At 33.5% G+C, this 21,777-nt stretch overlaps 3 protein-coding genes across 4 annotated transcripts; 1 reads left to right on the top strand and 2 right to left on the bottom strand.

Annotated features, from left to right (window-relative positions):
* Nucleotides 1-108: 108 nt before the first annotated feature.
* Nucleotides 109-7,244, bottom strand: LOC140817346 (probable serine/threonine-protein kinase PBL7). Its single transcript, XM_073176996.1, has 5 exons — nt 7,029-7,244; nt 5,993-6,171; nt 3,825-4,014; nt 3,252-3,643; nt 109-787 (listed from the first exon to the last, which is right to left on the bottom strand). The coding sequence occupies exons 1-5, from the start codon at nt 7,117-7,119 to the stop codon at nt 521-523; spliced, it is 1,119 nt and encodes a 372-aa protein (XP_073033097.1). The 5' UTR covers nt 7,120-7,244; the 3' UTR covers nt 109-520.
* Nucleotides 7,245-15,104: 7,860 nt separating this feature from the next.
* LOC140817335 (uncharacterized) lies at nt 15,105-16,376 on the bottom strand. The gene is made up of 2 exons (XM_073176984.1): nt 15,505-16,376; nt 15,105-15,381 (listed from the first exon to the last, which is right to left on the bottom strand). Exons 1-2 carry the CDS (start codon nt 16,374-16,376, stop codon nt 15,105-15,107), a joined length of 1,149 nt encoding a protein of 382 aa, XP_073033085.1.
* Nucleotides 16,377-17,308: 932 nt separating this feature from the next.
* LOC140816783 (uncharacterized) lies at nt 17,309-20,392 on the top strand. 2 transcript variants are annotated; one of them, XM_073176225.1, is made up of 8 exons: nt 17,309-17,489; nt 17,586-17,796; nt 18,040-18,430; nt 18,532-18,672; nt 18,783-18,942; nt 19,254-19,401; nt 19,491-19,631; nt 19,889-20,392. In XM_073176225.1, the coding sequence occupies exons 1-8, from the start codon at nt 17,470-17,472 to the stop codon at nt 20,084-20,086; spliced, it is 1,410 nt and encodes a 469-aa protein (XP_073032326.1). In that variant the 5' UTR covers nt 17,309-17,469; the 3' UTR covers nt 20,087-20,392. The 2 variants fall into 2 exon arrangements, with proteins under 2 accessions (XP_073032326.1, XP_073032327.1); XM_073176226.1 differs by lacking the exon at nt 18,783-18,942 and having other exon boundaries at nt 19,301-19,401; nt 19,889-20,391.
* The last annotated feature ends 1,385 nt before the right edge of the window (nt 20,393-21,777 follow it).

The raw sequence follows: 21,777 nt of genomic DNA, 5'->3' as shown, positions 1-21,777 counted from the left end.
CATTATTCAGCATCACTTAAAATATTCGAGTCAAGGACCGACGGACTATATCATATATCATTCATCGTCTCGTCCGTCATCTTGTAGTTGATGCATAGGCAGCTCCAAAATTTGCCACTCACTAGAAGCAATATGCCGTTTATAGCAATGGATACAAAACATTGAGATGTCAAGGTCTGAGTCGTACAGATTAGGAAAATGGTCAAGAAGGCTAAAGAAAACCTACCATACACAAATTAAATAAAGAAGAATCATCACATATTTAGCATGTCACTTCATTTACCCCTTTTTACTAGATAAGAAATAAGAATTGAGCAAGAATACCATGACAAAAAAAAACCTCCTGTACCAACTTTGGGGTGACAAAATCTCGTGACCGCCACAATCTTGGTGCAGCCAATGAATGCATATACCTTCCTTCCATCCTTAGGAAAACGTCAAGTAGAACTTAAAGGTTTAGGGCAATAACATCATGCATGACAGAGGTGCTTGTTTGGCAGTATCTCTTCTTTGTCTAATGCTATCGCTGTTCCCTTCGAATTCTTGGCGTGGAGGAACCTGAGCCTGTTTTCTGTATCGGTTGTGTTTCAGGGTTGTACTTCTGGGAAGCAAGATATGTTAGAGCTGTAACAACATCGGCCATGAGAGGTCGCATGTTTGGTTGCTCCTGAACACACATTGCAGCAATGGCTAGAGCTTGATACAAGCCTCTGGCTGGGTACTGGCCTTGGAGTACAGGATCGGCCATCTGTGAGAACTTTCTACGGTCTTTAAACAAAGGTCGAGCCTGTAAAGTAGTAAGATATGCATAATGTTAGCGTTGGTGATTTTTGAGTCGCCAAAAAAGTGCAGTTTTCGTTATCACAGTGAGCTTCTTGGCACAAATACAAACACTTCGATGCACTTGTACTTGTATTTCTAAGTAGAATTGTGTAAAGCCAACGTTTAATACTTATTTGCATACATTCTGAGGACTACTGAAAGATTAACCAATTCTTTGAATCTTCCTTTGTTGGAAGGAGTGCTGACACTAATTTGAACCATCCATCTCTCGGTCTAGCAGGAGTTATATAAATTATTGGTTACATTTGGTTAGGCTTTTCTCCACTCAAAAGCCTAACTATTTTTCCCCAAAAAATTTAAAGCATACATCCTTTCACATTTCAAATCAGCTCTTCGAAATATAATATTCAACACAATAATTTTTTCCTCGCTACTTTTTTCTACATATGATTATATTATTCAATTTCATATAATTATTAAAGCTATCTCTTTATAACCAAACATATAACTTCAGCATTCCATTAAAAAGATACCACTAAACTCTATTTCAAAAACTTTAAAATCAGTCAAATCGAGAAGTTAACCAAATGGCACTATTATAATTCCTTCAAACAATGCATATCCATATACACACGACTATTTCCACAATTGGTGCCATTAAACGCATTCATTTTTCACACTCACAAGCCCTATAAAACGCGAATCCAGGCGTAGAATCTGAATAGCCAACTTCTCTGCCACAGGTCTAATTGGCTGTAAGGCCCCAGAAATTTGCTTTACCGGAAGAATTCAATTTCATCAGCACAGAGAAGTTACATGGCAGGAGTAATTAAGGTAAAGACAATCGAGGCAAGATGAGCTGGAAGAGATGAGAACTTATAAAGAGAAATCAGAGACAAGAAAGTGGCAGAGATGATTTCCAGTGTTTCTGGTTACACATGGACTACCCATATAAGACGCCACATCAGCAATGTGGAATATTTTGTAAGTAAACGAAGGTGTCAGATAGGATTATGCAACAATTTTCCACAGAGGCAGTTGAGGAATATCCCTAGAATATAATACTTTAGTAGTTACTATGTGCAGACTTGTGGTATCAGAAGTTAAACAGGTTCTTCGAGTCTTGAATTAAAAGAACTTAACATTAATTTCCAATTAGAATTCCAATCTTCTATGACTTTATGATTAGAAGTACCATTTGTAATTAATGGTTGCTAACTTGGTTGTAACATTTAAATATAAAGTATAAATTATTAGAGCAGGTCTTAAAAGAGAAATCAAATATTCAACTTGGTGGTACAATTACATAATTTTGCTGCACATTTAGATTATGTTTAATGTTTAATACACTAAAATATCATCCCCTAATAAGTACAAGAGATGTGAAATGCAATTAAAAATTTCATCTTCGCTATTCATACCTCCGACAATGAACTAGTTCACAATGACAAATTTAGTAAATTACAAAGGAAGCACGTTATTGCATACGTATTCTAAAATCACAGGAAATTGGGAGGGAGCGGAGCACTAGGTGCTACACATGAATTTCATGCGCAAAATATGTTTCATCTGGTAAAATATCCGTTAGAATAAATATAATATATAAAGCTCATGTTAATGTTTCATGGATTAAAAATTATCAACTCCTGTATTGTCCAATAACTTGAACGATGACTTACAGTGACAAAACTATCTCCTACTTATTCTTAAGATGACAAAAGGAAAATGGAAAAAAAAATGCATAGTAATTGATTATCTGATTTAATATATAGTATTATACAAAAAAAATGGAATTCCAACTAGAGAAAGATCATCTGATTTAATATATAGTAATTGATTATTAAAGTTTTCTTTTATGTTATAGTGTATCAACCTGTATTTTCTACTGTCTATTTACCGATAATTTCTTCTGAATCTGTCATCCCCAACGCACTTTCGGAATATTAATTATTACCAAATCCCTCAAGTCATGCTCAGTATCATCATATTAAGTTAAATTCCCCCAGTGTTCTAAAATGCGGTAGGCAGACGACCTCCCACCGCCTATGTGGTTTTATTTTCTTACTTAAATATCTTATTCTTCTTGTTCATCAAAATGTTTCTTCGATAATTTATCTATATCGGATTCAAACTAAAAAACAATGACATTTTCCTTATCTTCCACCGATACAAACTGATTGAAAAATATGCCGAATAATCGTTTTTTAAAAATTAAAAAAGTCTATTTATTAAATTAGGCAGCTGGCATCAACTAGGCTGGGCGACCGCCCAGGGCTAGGCGGTGCCTTCTAGTATACCAATTTTACCACTTCTAGTCTTCCCTCAATTTCTCTGAATCTACAATTAATATGTCATCTGTCGATTGTGACCCCAATTTTTATATCAGATATATATCACACAATCAACCAAAACCTTAGACAAGAAAACAAGAAAATATTTTATGCAAAAGAAGTAGAAGAATCTCTTACCCAAGCAACCAAATTGTGCTCGCCAGCAGCTCTTGAATTGTCAATAGCCTTTCTTCCTGTGATGATCTCTAGAAGGACAACACCAAAACTATAAACATCTGATTTCAGTGTAAGCTGCCCTGTCATGGCATATTCGGGTGCACAATATCCATAAGTTCCCATTACTCTAGTAGATACATGGGTCTTATCACCAACAGGCCCCAATTTGGCCAAACCAAAATCAGATAGCTTGGGGTGATAGCATTCGTCAAGTAAAATGTTTGAGCACTTTAAATCTCGATATATAACAGGTGGATTTGCTTTATCATGCAAATATTCCAACCCTTTGGCTGCACCAGCAGCTATTTTCATTCTTGTATTCCAGTCGAGAAGCTTTTTATCTGGTGGAAGGTCTGAGGAATATCCAAACATAAACTATTTGACCAAAGCATAGATAACTTCTATATCAATATCAAATGGATTAAATAGAAACGGCGGCAAAATCAAGCAAAAAAACAAATAAGATAATAACAAATGTTTTTCGATCCTTCGATACTAAAAAAGTAAACAATCTGAAATTCAAAAAAAGATTACCATGTAGATGATCTTCCAACGATCCTAATGGCATGTATTCATACACCAAAAGCCTCTGATCACCATCAGCACAATACCCGATCAAGTTTACCAAGTTCGAATGATGAAGTAGACTTAACATCAAAACTTCTACAAGAAATTCACGGTTCCCTTGCAAACCATTCCGATCAAGTTGCTTTATTGCGACAATCTGCACGAAACCCAAAATAGGATTCATTTTGTGTAAAACAAAAATTTGGAAAGCTTGAGGCTGGGCTCCCAAACTCCACTCAATTTAGCCTTACAATTCAAAATTTTATCGATATATCATATCTAAAGACTTCTCTAAACTTTTATTTTCAATAATTTCCAATCAAATTATTATCTCATATTTGAATCAACCATGAAACTTCTCTCCTTTCTATTTCTTTATACAATCATGAACCTACTTTCTCATTCTTTTATCATTCATTTTTCTGGATCTAATAATGTATATTCATATAATATATTATTATTAATGTATCTTTTATTCAATTTTTTTCTATCACAGTACACCACACACTTTCTCGAGTTATAATGATTTAAAATTTTGATTAACTGTTTATGTTCTGTGTGTAAGTGAAAATATTGCACATTTCAATATTTGATGATAACATAACATTTATTAATTGATTTACTATTAAAGTCCAAAGTAAGTTTGATTGCCAAAAAAGAAATGAAATTCTGAAAATTGATGAATGAGTACTTGCAGACTGCACAATATATGAAATATAGTTAATAGAAAAGGATGATGTTGCTATGGAAATCGGGAATGCAAGCTATGCCACGTATGCACTCGTAATCACGATCACTCCTCCTTCAACTGGCCAGAGATAAATGGCATGAGAACATGAACAAGGTTATACGGCATAGAAAGATGAGAATTCGGGCTGAGAAGTTAAATGTATAAGTTGGGATTGAACCAGGTAGATGTGTATTCGGGGTGAGAAGTGAAAAGGTTCTTGGATTTATATGATATAAAAAGAGGATTGAAGCTACTCCTGAGAAAGTTAGGTGTTTAGGTCCATACAGAACATGGCCCCTCCAAGGAATATTTAGGAAGTTCAAATGATGGCTGAGAAAATAGTACCCATAGCCAGATATATTTCACGATCTTCGCATCAAAGTTTCCCTTTCTTTTGGGTACTTCAAAAGCAAGTCAATTTCAGTGGGGCATGAAAGGTGCAACCAAACATTCACGAAATTGAAGAAGTATTTGACTAATTGCCAGTGTAGGCCAACACAAGTTTGAGAAAATGACTATGGATATACTAGTAATTCATTGATAAATAGTCATTTCTCTAAATGGGTTGAAACTGAGCCGTGGACCAAAATTACCAAAAACAAGATATTTACATTTCTACTGTTTGCCTTCTCAAGGAAACTAGTTTTATACGTGAAAACTTCTCTAAATGGGTTGAGCCTGAACTTTTAGCCAAAACTACCAAAACCAAGAAGTTGAAAATTTTATGGAAGAACATTGTTTGACGGTTCTAGCATCCTGTGAAAACTCATGTGAGATAATAGGAGATAGTTTCAAGGAGCCAAAATCAACAATACTTCTTAGAACAAGTCAGAACAAGAGGTCTTCCTGAATGGTTGAGGGCTGCTAAGGAAGTGACCGACATTCAGAAGGTGGTGACATCATATCATATTTTGTACAACGTGAGATGACTACTGTTTTTAAATGAAGTGTTTTCACTTGAAAATTTTAATTGAAATCCTATGAGTTGTTTTAGTCAATTCATAAACTAAAAGGTTGAGTGAAGTGCGAATAACAAATTGTGTGGTTCAAATGGCAAGAAAATAACAATTTGTGTCGTGCAAATAATTATCTCCTTCAGCACCTATAATATTTGTGAATGATATCATCGCCAGTTAAAAAATTAAAATTTATGGAGAGGAGTGCGAGTAAAAGATTGTGGAGGTACTCCACAGTCAACTATTCAAAAATTAATTGTTATAAAAAAAGCGCTTTTTTCTTCTTTTTGCAAACCAAAAATTATTTTTTTCACCTTCTTCACACATCATGAACAATATAAATTTCCACAAGTTATGCATAAATAACATTTCAAACAATACTATCAAGCACTATGGGGTTGAGAGCAGGACTAGACAACACCTCAGCTTTCATGATTGAGAGGACAAACCTGATTAGTGCTCTCCAGTCTTCCCTTATACACTCTTCCAAATCCACCTTCACCCAACAGACAATCTGCCCTAAAGTTCTTGGTTGCATTCGCTAACTCCCGAAACGTAAATGTATGTGCAGCAATATGACCAGAACCTCTATCGTTAGTAACCTCGGCAGGATTTGATTTCTGTTTTTCTACAATGAGTACATAAAAGCTATATTCAAAGCCATCTCAAACATGAATAATCACGGAGACTAAACTTCAATCTTTTACAATTGGTTAACAAAGACTTCCAAATAGTCATAGAACAGAATACATACTTTACTATTTAAGCATCACTGAAACGTCAATAAAGGGTACAGTATATTGTAATAAAAAAATCATGAGGAGAGCAATAATTCCGTGGAATTTCAGCTTTTTAAGCTCTTCAAACTTTCTGATTAGAAAACCAAACAAGATCCAGGAAGTAAATAGCTTATAAAAACATAAACTCTGATGCAATTTAAAACTTCCTTTAACTACCAGGCGCGCCACTGGTAATCTGATTAGACCGTTACCAGTAATATTACTCCTTTTTGCCCGTTTTTATCGTGTAAAATAGAACTCACAGAGGCAATCAAAGCAAAAATAAAAATAAAAAAAATCGTATTGACTAACAAAGTGCAAACACTGTCTAAAACTAGTCAATGATACCCCTTTTATCTTCTTATGCAAAGTGTCACCTAGAAAAAATTACACGTAATCTTCAAAGATTTAATCTTTGCCACATACCCAAGAATTCGGATTGTTTCAAAGCATTTACAGCAAAAAAAAAAAAGCTAGATCAGTGGAACGACACAAGGCCAATTATCCGCACACATTATGCAACCCGCATATTCTCTGCTCAGTACATCAATTACACATAAAAATGCAGAACTAAAGCACCATGACCCAAATTAAAAAACCAAATATTTAAACAGAAGCGAAACAAAGTCAAAGTGGTCTCAGGAAATTAAAGAATAAAACCCATAAATGAAAAATCTTTAATTCGTTTTGTGTACTTCCTAAGCACCTAAATTTGAAGGGATCTGATCTTCAGACTTGATTTCCACCGGCTTCTTCCCTTTCTTCCTTGATTTTCCAGTACAGAGGAACCAACCCATTTCTTCACTCTCTTCCCACCTCTCTTTGTTACTGTCACAGGAGTGACACTTTGAAGAAAGAGAAAGGAAAACGGAAGAGAGAGGAAGGCAAGAAAGGAGACAATTTATTACTGCATTTTGAAGATGTTAATCCCTTTAAAAAAAACTGTACAGTTTGAGATCACGACTTTTTATAATTAGGTAAAAACTCGTGTAAGACGGTTTTATAGATTTTATTTGTGAGACGGATATTGTGAATATGAGTAAAGTTGACCCGTCACATATTGAGATCCGTGAGACGGTCTCACATTAGACTCATTCTTATAAGTTATAACTAAGATGAGTCAATCTTATCATGTTCAAATAAAAAATAATATTTTTAACACAAAAAATAATATTTTTTATGAATAATTCAAATAAATATTCGTCTCATAAAGTACGACACACAAGTTTTTGCTTTTGATAATTTACCCCAGCATTTGCTTGTTATATTTTGTTTTTCCAGCGTTTTTTTTTTTATTTCCGGCATTTGACAATTTATTACTGAATACGGTGATTTTTTTTATATATATAGAGAAAATGTTCAAAAATTCTGTCAATTTTTTTTTAACATTAACTCAATTCATTAACACAAATCCAACAATAATACGTCAGAAATCAGGGAAGAAAGGAGGCATAATTCACCGTCTTATCAGACAGAATCCGTGGTCAAACATAAAAGAACTTACAATAATTTGTTTTTATATAATATCTTCCAAAAATATTATAAAAATCAATGCATCAACCATTCTATATTTAATATCGAAAACAATTAAGCAAATCGACAACAACGTCAAGATCACTTTTGTAAGAGCACAAAACGAATTAAAATAATGTTTAATATGTATTTCAAAACTTAAATATCACGGTTTTTTTATCGGTTATAAATCCAAATTATCTTAAACGATTTCTAAATAACTAAGTCGATCTTTTAGAAAATTCCATAATAGAGATTATTGTAGGCAATCTTCATTTATTTTTAATGCCAAGGCTTGTGTTATTTATATGTCTTATTGGCATATGTATTTTAAAAACACAAAAATCATGTGAGACGATCTTATTGGTCAATTTTATGAGACATATATTTTATTTGGTCACACATGTAAGGCACAGAGAAGTTGATGATTCTAAATTACTAGCTTTTATTTAATTGATTAATTAATCAATTTAATGCCAAATTGTGTTTTAACATTTTTTTTATAATAATATAATTATTTAGCATTGATTATATTAATGTGTCTAAGTATTATTTTCAGGTAACCTTTCTTAGGTTTGGACGGCAATATTTAAGGTTTTTATTGGCCAATGTTTAGTATTCCCTCCCATGTAAGTTTCTTGTTTATTATTAACTTTGTCCCTTCCAATCATATAAGTTTTTTTTTTCGATTAACTCAAATATATAGTTCAGATAATATATATAGTTGCATTTTTTCTTGGTTTTTAATAATATATATTTGTTAGCTAAGTATTTGAAAAACGTGTAGTTATTTTTTGAATGAATTAAATGTAGATAAAATTGGAAGATTTTATGTAAATTTATTTTTTGATCATTTTCTTAATCTGTGTGGAAAAATAAACAAATAAATATATTTATTTGGAAAGGAGAGAATATTAACATAAAGATATGGTCAAAATGTTTAATTCTTTAATTATTATTGTTTATTTGAAAACTTTTAGAGTAATTATTTTTTTCAAATTTTATTTCCAATTTAAATATTATATAATTGAAAAAGTATAAAATAAATCAATTATTCACAGTAATTACTTTTTTTTATATAATATAAGAGAGAGGAAAAATTATCTCTTTTTGACATGATCTCACAAATCTTTATTTATCTGACAAATTAACAATGTCTATATTACAATAAAAAATAATAATTTTGACATAAAAATTAATATTTTTTATGATTGATCTAAATAAAATATACGTTTTACAAAATTAACTCGTGATAGAGTTTTATATCATTTATGGATTCCATATGAGGCGAGAGAATATAGGATACTTGTAAATTTCTTTGGCAAAAACTTGTGTGAGACGGTTTCACGGGTCATATTTGTGAGACAGATTTCTTATTTGGGTCATTTATGAAATAATATTACTTTTTGTTGTGAATATGGGTAGGGTTGACTCGTCTCACAGATTAAGATCCGTGCATGTGATCTACTCAACTTCTTTCTGAATATATTCCTTTTAAAAAAATTCAAAAAGGATATTTATAATATTTTTAACAAATCATACATTAAAAAATATTCAAAAATTAATTATATTAATAATTTAAAAAAATACAGATGCACGGTTACATAAGTGAATTTTTTAGTCTAAATTTCTGAATCTGAGCAGACACTTATTATAGATTATAAAATTAATAAATTTATATACTATATTGTGTTCTTATTGTATGTATGTTTGCCTACAGTCAGGCGTACGTTCCTCGGGAGGTCCTCCCGCAATAGATGGCCGGACTCTGTACACACACGAGTGTGTTTGTATTTTTCAATATCTTATTATATAGATTTGTTTGCGTTATTCGAGCACTATTGACATGTTTTTCAAAACATATATATTAGTAAAAAAACAAAAAATACTGCTAAAAATAAAAATTTGACTATATATTTAGAACAACAAAAAAAAATATATGTGTCTTGTAAGACGGTCTCACGAATCTTTATCTGTGTGATATGTCAACCCTACCGATATTCACAATAAAAAGTAATACGCTTAGCATAAAAAGTAATAATTTTTCATGAATGACACAAATAAAATATCTGTCTCACAAAATACGATCTGTGAGACCGTCCGAGTTTTTTGCGGAAAAAAAAAATGCAATCCATATATTTCGGAGTATCGATACCGCCATAAATTACAAATTAAATTTAAAGAGTGACTCCAAGAAAGAATACAGAACGTTATTTTCAACATACTGCGGTAGAATTCCTCGAGAGGTCGACTCTGCAAAGTTGGATGTTTCCAAGCCATATGTTATGCCACTGAAATTCCAGTTGACTGAAGCTTCTTAGTCTTCGTAGGCTCTTAGCTACACTTGTAACAAAATCAGGTGAAGTTTAGGCGGATTTAAATGGAATAAAGGATAGTATTGAAGTGCGGAGAGGATAAGATACCTTTCACAGTTCCTTTTTTTCCGTCTCACCTTTTTGTTGAAAAATAAAATGGCCGTATTTTTTGTGAGCTCACTTAAAGTTCCAAAGATAGATGTTAGAGTTCGTGGAAAACCATCAAGAATAAATCCTGTCTCACCCTTAGTCTGAGTATCTTCAAGGCATTTGGAAAGCAGATCAAAAATTATTTCATCTGAAAGCAACTTTCCTTGGTTAACAATCGCAGCCAGCTGCACAATTAAACGAAGAGAGTAAACAAAGAAATGGGCAAATAAGAATATTGTTAGAATATGCCTTGAACCTGTCTAGCCCCTACTGCGACCCTTAACGGGGGTCTCGCTGTCCGATCAGCGAGTCGGGGTCCAGGGGCGAAGCGCCCTGGTTTTGGGGGTTCGGGGGCGCAACGAGGCCCCCGACTCGGTGTATGCTATGTTGGGCCTTGGGTTGTCTGATTATGGGCCTAAACTGGCACTTTCTGGTCTATGGTTTTTTTTTTTAGCAGCATAAATACTGCTTATTCTGTAACTAGAGATACACTCTGTAATTTCTGAATACCAAACGCAATAAAGCATCTTTTTCTCTGTGTGTTGATTTTTACGTTAATCTTTCTTGCATTAGTTTTAACAAAGATGACAGACCATAATGAAGGGGGCTACCTAAAATAATAAGTAGAGTCGCAGCTTAGTTGGTGTAAGTTATGTATGAAGACTCTTAAGTCTAAAAACCATTAGCAATCCAAATATTGTGATAAAGTACTGCATCAAAGGGATACAGACTTTCTATGACCATTAAAGAAGCAAATATGTTTCCAGGCTAGGCTAGGTTTCATAAGTGATTTCCCACACAAACACAAGGGTAAAAGCTCAAAAAAGACCAAGCAAATGGGAAGCTCCGGTGATTTATCAGAGTTTGGTAATCCATTGACAACTAAACACCGTTCCAGAAATATAATTCTTAGCTAACTACCTCCTGTAATACGCCTATGAACTCTACTTAAAAGTCTTTGTACGAAAATGTAGTATCGGTTTTTGCAAAAAATAAGGACATCGTTTAATTTGAACATGTACAGGACGTCAACCACTGGTGCATAAATTGGTATTCTTAAACTTTGAAACTCAAATCTCAGAGTTCTCGATGCTAGTTCATCTCCAAGTTGTTCATGCTACATGGATCTTAGTCCCTGGTTCTAGATATAGTTCATCATTCCAAGAAAAGTACAAAAAGGTTATCTGAAGCAAGTGATATTACCCACCAAAGAAAGCTGTTGTGTGTTGATTTGCCATACTACATGTAGCTTTCACTAGTGGCAGTAGACACAGATAATGTCAAAACAAGATGAATCAATCTAGTCAACATAACATAAACACTTGACCGTCCACTCTCGGTCAATTGCTGACACAACTCAACAAGTGTAGAAACCTTTAAATTCTGCATCACATCGAGTTTATAAATGTATCAATTCATACTTCAAAACAACAATTTCTTGATCTGTGAAATCTCCAGGATAAAACTTCTTCGCAAGCTTGCAAATATCATCACTGTTAAATGAGTCAAATGAATTTTTAGGATCTAAAGCTATACTAAGAGAAAGAAGTTTCACCGATGACTCATTGAACCGAGTATTTAACTCCATCAAAATGAAATCTATTGCTGCATTAAAAACATCAAAGTGGTAATGATGTTCTATTGAATAAACCGTCGCTAATTAAAACCGCCGATCCACTTTTTTTTTTATTTTTTAATAATTTAGCGACGGTTTTAGCAATAACCGTCGCTAATATTTGCGACGGTTTTTGATAAAACTGTCGCTATCCAGGTATACTGAGGCACTAACATGAGAATTCCTGATCCTTGGGAAGATTATAGAGCATGCATACAATTATGTGATGAAATTTTCACTCAGTTTCGAAAGAATTTCAGAATATCTCATTCAGAAATGTAGCCATATTAGGAACAGTCAAATCAGTCAATGACATAATGTTTGGATGATGCTCACACATCCATGAGACGAGGATTAGCATACATGCACTTTGGACACCAATCGGTCCAACCCGCGATTGATCCTCGTCAAATGAACCCAAAGAACTTCAGGTCAAGATAAACAAAGACATCAATTTATGACATCAAGGTATATGCTTTATGCTTAAGTCTTGAACATTTTCCAACTTCAGGACATAATATGACGTTTTCATGCATCGGATTGTTGGAGAGGTTTGAAGAGTCATAAAAGAAACTATATATGACTCTTCTCGCAAGTTGGTTAGTTACCTCCGAAAGACGATGATTGATGTGAATTAGTTGCTATTGGAGCCCAAAACAAAAAAAATGTCACTTGCATGGATCGTGGGCGTGACATGTTATATAGGCTATGACAAAAGAGACCTGCGAGGACAAGGGCTCGTGAGAAGAAAGCTGGTGGCGTACAAGATCGCCCGTGGAGATGTGGGGCACTCCTAGAAGACTCGACAGGCGGCTGGCGTAGGTCCCCTTGCCCACACCCGGGCATCCAAGGAATACCCACTGCACATTTCTGTTATTTCCATTGGAATTTTGATTCGGTAGTGCTGAAGAAAGAGCTGATGACACCCTGTTGAGCTCAGTTTCGGTAGATTTTGTGCAGAAATTCTGAAGTGATGCAAGTCTTTTGCAACACAGAATTAGGCGGCTAGGAACCGCCATTGATGTAAAGAAATCTAATATTGATCTTTAATTACTCAAACTTGGTTTCTTCAGTTTGGCGACCGAATCCAACCACGAAAGCGCTGAAACGGAGACATAAATAGCACGTGGGTTTTGCTTTCTTTATCTGTGTTTTTAGGAATTTTTTGTAATATTACAAATAATCTTTTTAAATTAAAAACAACAAAAATTAGAAAATTAATAAAACGGGGCCCGCCTCTTTCTTTTATTGTTATTTTTGTTTCTTTTAAATATTCAAATTATAATTTTTAATAATTCTTAATAAACATTATGAAACATTAATGATAGTGATTTTATATATAATTTAGAAAAGCAAAAAATGAAATTTAAATTCTGGAGATCCACAGTCAACCATTAAAAAATAAACATTCAAGAACACATGTCTCGATATCACAGAAATAGCAATGAATGCAGAAACAATGTTATTACATCGATGAAAAGTACATATGAAATTGGCAAAGTACATATGAAATTGGCAAAAGTTCGTGTGAAACGGTCTTACAGGTCGTATTTTGTAAGACGAATATCTTATTTGGGTCATTCATGAAAAAGTATTACTTTTTAGAATATTATTTTTTATTGTGAATATCAGTAGAGTTGATCGTCTCACAGATAAAGATTCGTGAAACCGTCTCACAAGATATCTACACTGTAAAATATGTCTAAACCGATGTACAATTTACGTTGTCTAATAGAAACAAACAGAAGAATCGACATGACGACACATCCAAAATGGGTATGAACATTCACTATTCCCTTTATTCCTGTTGCTATAATTTTCCCACGAGTTTATGTATTAACTCAATTTGCAATTATGTCGTCTGTATCTTTTGATCTAGTAACAAGAATAAATAGGGTTTAGTTTTTCGTATAAAAAATAAAATAAAATAATATGCAAAATATTGAACAAGAAGTAACCCAGATCCTAAAGTTTAAAGACCAAATTATTTATCGATTTCAAAAGCATACAAAAATATTATTTAAAAAACTATTATATTTTTAAATAAAATGATTATTTTGTCACTTAGGCATAGTTTGGTACATGAGATAAGAGAATGATTGATAAATAATCCTCCTTATCCCATGTTTGGTACCTTTTTAAAAAGCTTCTTGATAAATAATTTTTTATAAGGATAAAATATCCCTAATAGAAGGTGTGATAATTTTAATTTAATGATAAAATACACTACAAATGACTTAATTACCCTCAATTTATAAATGATTTTATATAAATCTATGCTAGTAGGTAGAAATTAAAATCAAATAAATATTTTATTTATTCTTATATATTATATAATATGATAATTATATAAATGAATTCGAGATAATTATATAAATAATTTTTATAAATCTCAATAAAAATAATAGTATCACTCGATTAACCTTAAAAATTGATATTTGACTTGACTCAAAAAAGCAAGGGCTCAATTATCATATTATATAATATATAAAATTAGGTAAAAATAAATAAATCATGCAAATAGTATCGACACATGAACAGATAAAGAATATGAACTCAATCAACAACTTTGAAATTATAAAATTTATTATAATAAGGTTAATTTTGTCATTACAATCTAATATATAAATTTAATCACTCTTACTAAAATCATACCAAACATTAAATATAATATCCTACATCTTCTTTATCCATAACTTATCCTTATATTATATATCACATGTTTATCATATCATGTGTACCAAACACTCCCTTATTGTATTATTATTGTTTCTGTCTACTAACTATTCAAAGTTTAGTTTTGACGTAATAATTTTGTTTTTTTTTATATTTTAGTCATATTTCGGGTAAGCATTGATGTGACATTAAAAAATGTCGTATAATAAAATAGCTAAAAATCAAATTTCATACATTAAGACCAAAGTTCGACAAATTAATAGATTAACATCCAAAAGAAGACAAAATCAAAAAAGAAAAACAGAAATTGTCACAACAATTAAACCTCGAATATCCATGTTGTGAGTGAAGTTTTTCCAGAATATTAATGGAAGAAAGTTGCTTACACACATACACATTCAAACAAATACATTTAAATTAACACACTCCATGCATGCATATCCATTCATCAAAAATAGAATCGTAAATTTAAATCCATTAACCAGTTATATCAAAGTTATATGGAAAAACATGTTCAGGGTAAAGTGCTGCCTTGCCCGTCTTGGTCCGAAGGAGATTGATCCTCAACTCTCGGAGGTGACCTTGTTGAAGAAGATGAAGTCATCTGCTGCAGTCGTTTCACATATTTTCTCGCCCAAACATGCTTCCCATTTATGGAATACTTTGCCTTATTCCCTCCAACGATGGGGTCTATCACTGCGGACGAACGTGCCACCATTCGAGCATACAGCACCTGCTCGTCTTCCCCTACTTCTTGCATTATCAGATCCTCGATGAAATCGCCAAATCTCCTTTATGTTAGGCACAGTTCCAAGATTAGTTGAGAAACGTGAAGAAAAGTAGTGAAAAAATACACGAAGAGATAAATGATATAATAAATTTGTATATTGATTTAGAGAGTAGATGTTACTCACTTAGTGAAGAATTCTCGAACTTCAGCTTCTGTAATGGGATACCCTTTGGAGAATGTCAAGAAAATGGTCCTATCATCAGGGAGAACTTTTTCTTCGAACTCACCATTAATTTCCAGTAGCAAATTCCTGCTCAACAAATCTCCGAGTTCGTCACTCAGCATTTGGCGCTGCAACTCGGAATCATAACCCCCCGGAAAGCCTCCTCTGGATAGCACGTGAACTGGAATTCCATATGCATCTACCACCGTTGGTGTGTTGTGGGCTGCAAGTGGCGGCGGCGGAGGAGGAGGAGGAGGATAAAACGGGGGCACGTTGAGATGAGGATGATACATCATCAGAGGATTGTTTCTCCTTTCTGCAGCCATGCTAGATTCTCCACCTTCATAACCGGCCGCATTTTCTAGCAAAACCCGCCGCAGAATGTCGTTAAAAGCACGCAAACAGACGGTGTTGATAATCTTACTCACACCATGCTCCACCGTGATTCGATTTTCATGAAAAAACCGCAGACTAACACGGGTGCACAAAAGCTCAGGTAAGAGATTAATCTGATCATTCCCATTCACAAACAAGTACTTCTCATTCTCCACGCATTTTAAACACGTAACAGTCTCATCTGCAAGTTCGTTCAACAACGTCAGAGGAAGAGACAGCATCCGTCTAATCAAGATCTTGTTCCCGCCTTCTCTTTCAAGCCACATCCAGAACGCCATAACCTTCAGCGACTCGACCGGTTCGCGGCCCAAGTTTTGGATCAACCTCTTGTACAGTTCCCGGTCAATGGAGTGAAAGAGATTGAATGCTTCGTCTGTGACTGGAGGGCATGTTTCCAAAGGGAAAAGAGATGGGTTTCTTTCTGTAAACGGATCCATTTCTCTTCAATTTTCTTGAACTCTCGCCCACTGTTACGGATATATACATATATATGAAGGGACGCCATTTGAAGGGTTGCTGCCATTGTCGGAATCGGCGTAGGGATTCTGCAATCTGTATTGAAAGTTCTTCCATTTTCAGGCGCCTGTTCAAATCCTGATAAGCATTACGCGTTACCGCTGCGCGATTTTATATACTACAAAATTTTGAAGTTTGATCCCACACGATTTTAGGGTGAAATGGAAGGAACTGTAACGATTTTGCCCATGCCAATAATTTATACTGTTATATATTAAAAAAACTTTTGTACTTATTATATAATAATAATAAAAATAATAATAACTATTATTATATCGATACACGATGGTATGTTTATAAAATTTTATTATAATTTATTTAATTTATATTAAATAATGATAAAATGTAATTATAAAAAAATAATGAGAAATTACAAAATAATTTTGATATATGAACGAAAAAATTAATTATTATATATGTCTCAAATTTAATAATATACAATACAATATATATATTTTTACATTTGGATTAGTCTCTAATTATATAATTTTCATATTAATTTAATAAGAAAATATTATACTTTAATTGTATATTTGTCTTTCGACCATCAAATTTTAGTATTAACCATGCATCTTTTAGTCTATGATAATGTTTAGTCTACTATTTTATAATTTTAATTATTTTTTTTCTATAAGTATTTATATCATGTTATATCTTATCAAAAAATATGGTTTATTTATTAATATGGTTTGCAGTTTTCACAAATCACGAGTTCTATAGTCAATAACAAATAATAAAATAACTAAAATTGTGAAAAATATTGACAAAAAATTATAATTAAATATAATAATATTAATAATAATATATTCTGAACATTAAAACCCCAGCGGTCGGTCGACATATCCCCTTCTCAGATAGTTGAGAACTTCTGGAGTTCTGGTATGTGATGAAATCCCATCACACACCATCTCTATTTGTCCTTATCATCGTTCAAAAACTTGCAAATTACCATGTCTAATTCCATCATGTGGAAATTTGAATCAAAGAGAAACTATCGTTTGCTTCAAATCAAAGATGTTACCCTCTTTTCCCATGTACGTGATGATGAAGTTGTTGATATAAAATTTTCAAGAAAAAAATTTGGTCTGCTTGAATCGTTTTTTTTTCCTTTTTTTTTTTTCGCTTTTCAGCACCCATCAACTGGGGTGGCAGCAATCGCAGTGTTGGAGGGTTGCAGAAGCAGAGAAAAGCAAAAAGGCTAGATTTTTGACAGTGAGTTCGAGGGAGGATCCTGCCCAAGTTTCCGAGAAAAAAGGGAGTGTTGCTGGTGCGGTTGCTCTGGTTATTGGGACAAGTATAGGTTCTGGGATTCTCGCTCTCCCTAAGAAAACTTCCCCAGCGGTAATTAGACAATTTATGTGAGGAAACTGTGTTGAAGGAAATTTAAACTCATAAATAGAATAAGGTTGAAAATAAATGTAGATAATTGTTGTACTAAATGATATTTCATCGTAGTGTACATCAAGTTAAGGGACAAAAAAGTGATATTCTGTAATTCTCATTTCTATTTCCTGTTGATCTTCTTCTTCTGTATGCATGTTCCAATCAAATTTTCTTTGTTGCTTCTGGATGTTGGTGTTTCAGGGGTTACTTCCAAGTTCAATATCAATGATGATATGTTGGGCATTTTTGTTTATTGAAGCTCTTTTGTTAGTTGAGATTAATGTGGGGTTACTCAACAAGAAGAAAATAAAAGTAGACAGCGGTGAATTAGAGGTGATATCTATTAGGACCATGGCTCAAGAGACATTAGGAGAATGGGGTGGAGCGCTAGCAACAATGACTTATGTTTTCTTAGGTTATACTTCTGTGATAGCCTACAGTGCCAAGTCAGGAGAGATTCTATATCACTTGACCAATTCTCCAGAGTCAGTCTCCGGCGTTTTTTTCACCGCCCTTGTCACCATTCTGATCACTGTAGGAGGCAGTCGATCCACAGATCAAGTGAACCAATGCCTGACGACATCCATGATAGGTACTCGTATGCGGCCCTTAATTTGACAGATAATTTAAAGAACTGCAGAGTGTTTCTAAGAATTCGTAATCGTTGTGAGTTTTGTACCATTGGTGGAACAGGTTTGCTCATAGCAATTGAAATTCTTGCCGTTCTTTTTGGAGGGTGGTCGGGATTAGACGGCAGCAGTGGCCACTGGGAAAAAGTTCCGGATACACTTCCAGTAATGATTTTTGCTTTGGTTTACCATGACCTAGCACCTGGTGAATAAATATTCCTGCATCTACACTTAATCATGTAAAGAATTGATGCTCTAGGATGAATTATAGAATATCATGTTTTTCCATCTAATCATATATGGTTTTGCCTTCAGTCTTATGCGCTTATTTGGAAGGAGATCTTATACGTATAAGGGCTTCGATTTTACTTGGTAGTATCATACCTTTGTTGGCATTGCTTGTTTGGAATGCAATAGCGTTAGGCCTATCAAATCAATCTGATCAAGTTGCTGATCCAGTAGAACTCCTTAGGAGGTCGGTTCTTTTAACTTGTTGGTCAATATAATTGCTTTTCTAAGTTTTTGTAATCAATTAGCACGTCAATTCGCTCAGAATCAAACCACGTACATCTATAACCATATAGAATATGAAAGTTCTTTTAACCTGTGCATCTTGGGTCATAAATACGAGTACAATACGAGGAAAATACACCAGTTCTAATTTTTATAGTTTGTTAAACAGTGAATTATATTGAAATGCATCTCTTTCTTTTTGTTTTTTTTTTTGGGTTCTTGACGATGTTCAAAATTAATATACTACAAATTTGATCTATGCTTGTAGCATAGATGGAGCGGAGTTTCACTTATGGTTGATGCCTTTTCGCTCCTGGCAGTCGGAACATCACTGATTGGCACTCTTCTGAGTTTCTCAGAGTTCTTCAAGGAGCAGCTTAATAATCTGAACTTGCATTCTCCATCTGTGCAAATTCCTGAGGTATTGTGCACACCTTAGACGATAATATGTGTTTTGGTACCATCGTCGAATTTCCATAATGCTGATATTAGTGAAGTATATACTGGCAGAAATCAGATTCATTCTTTTTTATCAGCAACTGGTGGAAAAGAAACAGAACTAATTTTACCGCAACTGTATTGATTATTGCTCCATCTCTTGTCGCATCAACGATAGTGCCAGATGCATTTTCCGCCGCCACAGATTTTGCTGTGAGTTATAAGTTCCTTGCTTATCTCAAAAAAAACTATTTTGAAGTTTTAATTACGTATTAATCACTTCCTCGTCAAAACATTCAAATTTCTGTGCCATTTATGAAAGGTTTTAAAATTGCTCCATTTCCCCTCAGTTCTGCCACTTTTTAAGTACGACCCTTGACCTGCAACATCACATAACTTTGTTCTTATTCGATTTTACCGTGTTGAAATTTGAAAGTATTATTCGAAAATAACTGCATAAAACTGGACAGGGAGGTTACTGCATGACAATGCTATATGGAGTTCTTCCTCCATGGATGGCTCTGGCAATGAACAGGAAACAAGAACAAGAAACAGACCAAATGATGATTTCAAATGCAGGTCCGGCACTTGTTGGTGTTGGATTATGTGCCGGCTGTCTAGTAGTTGAGCAAATCATTCAAGATTTATGGTTGCTGCCAATCAATTAGCCAGAACGGCGAGTGGGGGTCATCGTCTCCAATGTCACATTCTTCCTCCCAAATGCGTTGTGTAACTGCTCTAAACTCGTCTCCTCCCACTGGACCTAATTTCTTGGTTTTCTTTTTAGGACTTATATCCTGGATTCTGATCATATTGAGTACTTGTAGGCGTGAAAGAATCAATATTTATATTTGTACAGCTTCATGCATTCCTAAGGTCCATGTAAATATTAAGGCTATATCTATTCTCTCTTCAATGACAAGCTTGTCCAGTTCTTGCATCCTCTGTACAGATGATTTTGAACAACTCATAAGGAAATTTAGAAAATCCTGGGCAATGTCCAATCATCCTTGTAGGGTGGTTTAACATAAAATTATTACATTGTGTGTATCAAATTTAAGTGTTGTGTGCAGGTGGTGTCAACACGTATTCACAACATGCAGTGAAATGTATTAATTGAATACACAAATAAATTTTAATAAGTAGAATACGACAGATTAGAATATACACATATATAAATATTTGCACAATGTCTCATGACAAAATATTCACTAGAAAATTGTAAATAGCTTTTAATAACTAATAATGGCGAAACTTATGAAAACTATCTTCCTTGACAACTCAAACAAATAAATCGCATCTAAAATAAACCAAATCGAAAACCAAATATGCAACTATTGTATCTCTTAAACCGGAGCCACAAATAACTCTTCAATCAATATTGTACATGAGTTTGTCTTCGAGTGTCTCCAACATGCACGACAATACAGCAAGCAGTGTGAGTGCAAACTCTTCATTGAAGTAAATTGTCGTTCTTCGCGAGAAGTTTTTCTGCTCTCCGTTTTCTCTTTGAAAACCTCACGCACACCGCAACTTTGATCTCTTATGTATATACTCTCTTTGACCTATAGTTCTTTTCATAAAAGAGTCCTACAATATATATAAAAGTTTTATTAGAACATAAACTTTTTTAACCAATTACCTATATAATATCTAGGAATAAATTTCAATATTAAAACAAATCTTGTTAATATTATCAATAAAAAAATAATAATTAAAGAATAATATATTACTTTCGACTTTTTAAATTTTTCTATAAAAAATTTGAATTTAATCTAATATATTAATATAACATGGTCAATAATATAATCAATAATATGCTTTAATTTAGTGTATTGTTTTTAGAGTCAATAATTCGCCATCAAAGAATATTTCATTCGACGAACCGCGAAACTCCAACAAAAATATAGATATTTTTTCTCCTCTACAGAAATAATGGTGCGGTACACTTTAGGACCATTGGACAAGATTTTATTTATTTTTTGTGCCATTATTGCGGTGGTGTCGTCATTTTCATTTTATACATGTAGAAAATTATACAAATTTTGGACCAAATGTGGTGCATCTCCAGTCAAAAACGATGGATGCAGGAAATTAAAGTTGATACCAGACATATTGGGTCCTAAATTAGTTTGACTATATTATTATTTTTCTATTTTCGTTTTCTAAAATTTAAAAGTCCGTCTAATTAATCACCCATTTGGAACAAACAATAAATTATCAACAAAATCTAACCCTCTTAATTTCATTCCACCACACACAATATGTCTTGGTGATTCACTGCCATTTTGAGGAAATACATCTCAAATCGAACCGTTCGACGATGTTATAAATAAATCATCTCGAAGACATGAATTTA

The sequence above is a fragment of the Primulina eburnea genome, chromosome 16, assembly GCF_022965805.1.
Source record: "Primulina eburnea isolate SZY01 chromosome 16, ASM2296580v1, whole genome shotgun sequence".
NCBI lineage: Eukaryota > Viridiplantae > Streptophyta > Magnoliopsida > Lamiales > Gesneriaceae > Primulina > Primulina eburnea.
The sequence above is the reverse complement of the archived record's forward strand: the minus strand, read 5'-3'. Positions and strand labels throughout refer to the sequence as shown.

What these genes read in the sequence shown, in the direction of transcription:
- LOC140817346 (XM_073176996.1), bottom strand. Translation starts at nt 7,119, where the DNA reads ATGGGTTGGTTCCTCTGTACTGGAAAATCAAGGAAGAAAGGGAAGAAG. An exon ending in GACTGGAGAGCACTAATCAG is followed by an intron (nt 4,015 to 5,992) that starts GTTTGTCCTCTC and finishes GGTTTCGTGCAG; the next exon opens with ATTGTCGCAATAAAGCAACT. An exon ending in AGCACAATTTGGTTGCTTGG is followed by an intron (nt 788 to 3,251) that starts GTAAGAGATTCT and finishes ACTACTTTACAG; the next exon opens with GCTCGACCTTTGTTTAAAGA.
- LOC140817335 (XM_073176984.1), bottom strand. Translation starts at nt 16,376, where the DNA reads ATGGATCCGTTTACAGAAAGAAACCCATCTCTTTTCCCTTTGGAAACA. An exon ending in GTTCGAGAATTCTTCACTAA is followed by an intron (nt 15,382 to 15,504) that starts GTGAGTAACATC and finishes CCTAACATAAAG; the next exon opens with GAGATTTGGCGATTTCATCG.
- LOC140816783 (XM_073176225.1), top strand. Translation starts at nt 17,470, where the DNA reads ATGTTACCCTCTTTTCCCAT. An exon ending in CCAGTAGAACTCCTTAGGAG is followed by an intron (nt 18,943 to 19,253) that starts GTCGGTTCTTTT and finishes CTTGTAGCATAG; the next exon opens with ATGGAGCGGAGTTTCACTTA. An exon ending in CATCTGTGCAAATTCCTGAG is followed by an intron (nt 19,402 to 19,490) that starts GTATTGTGCACA and finishes ATATACTGGCAG; the next exon opens with AAATCAGATTCATTCTTTTT.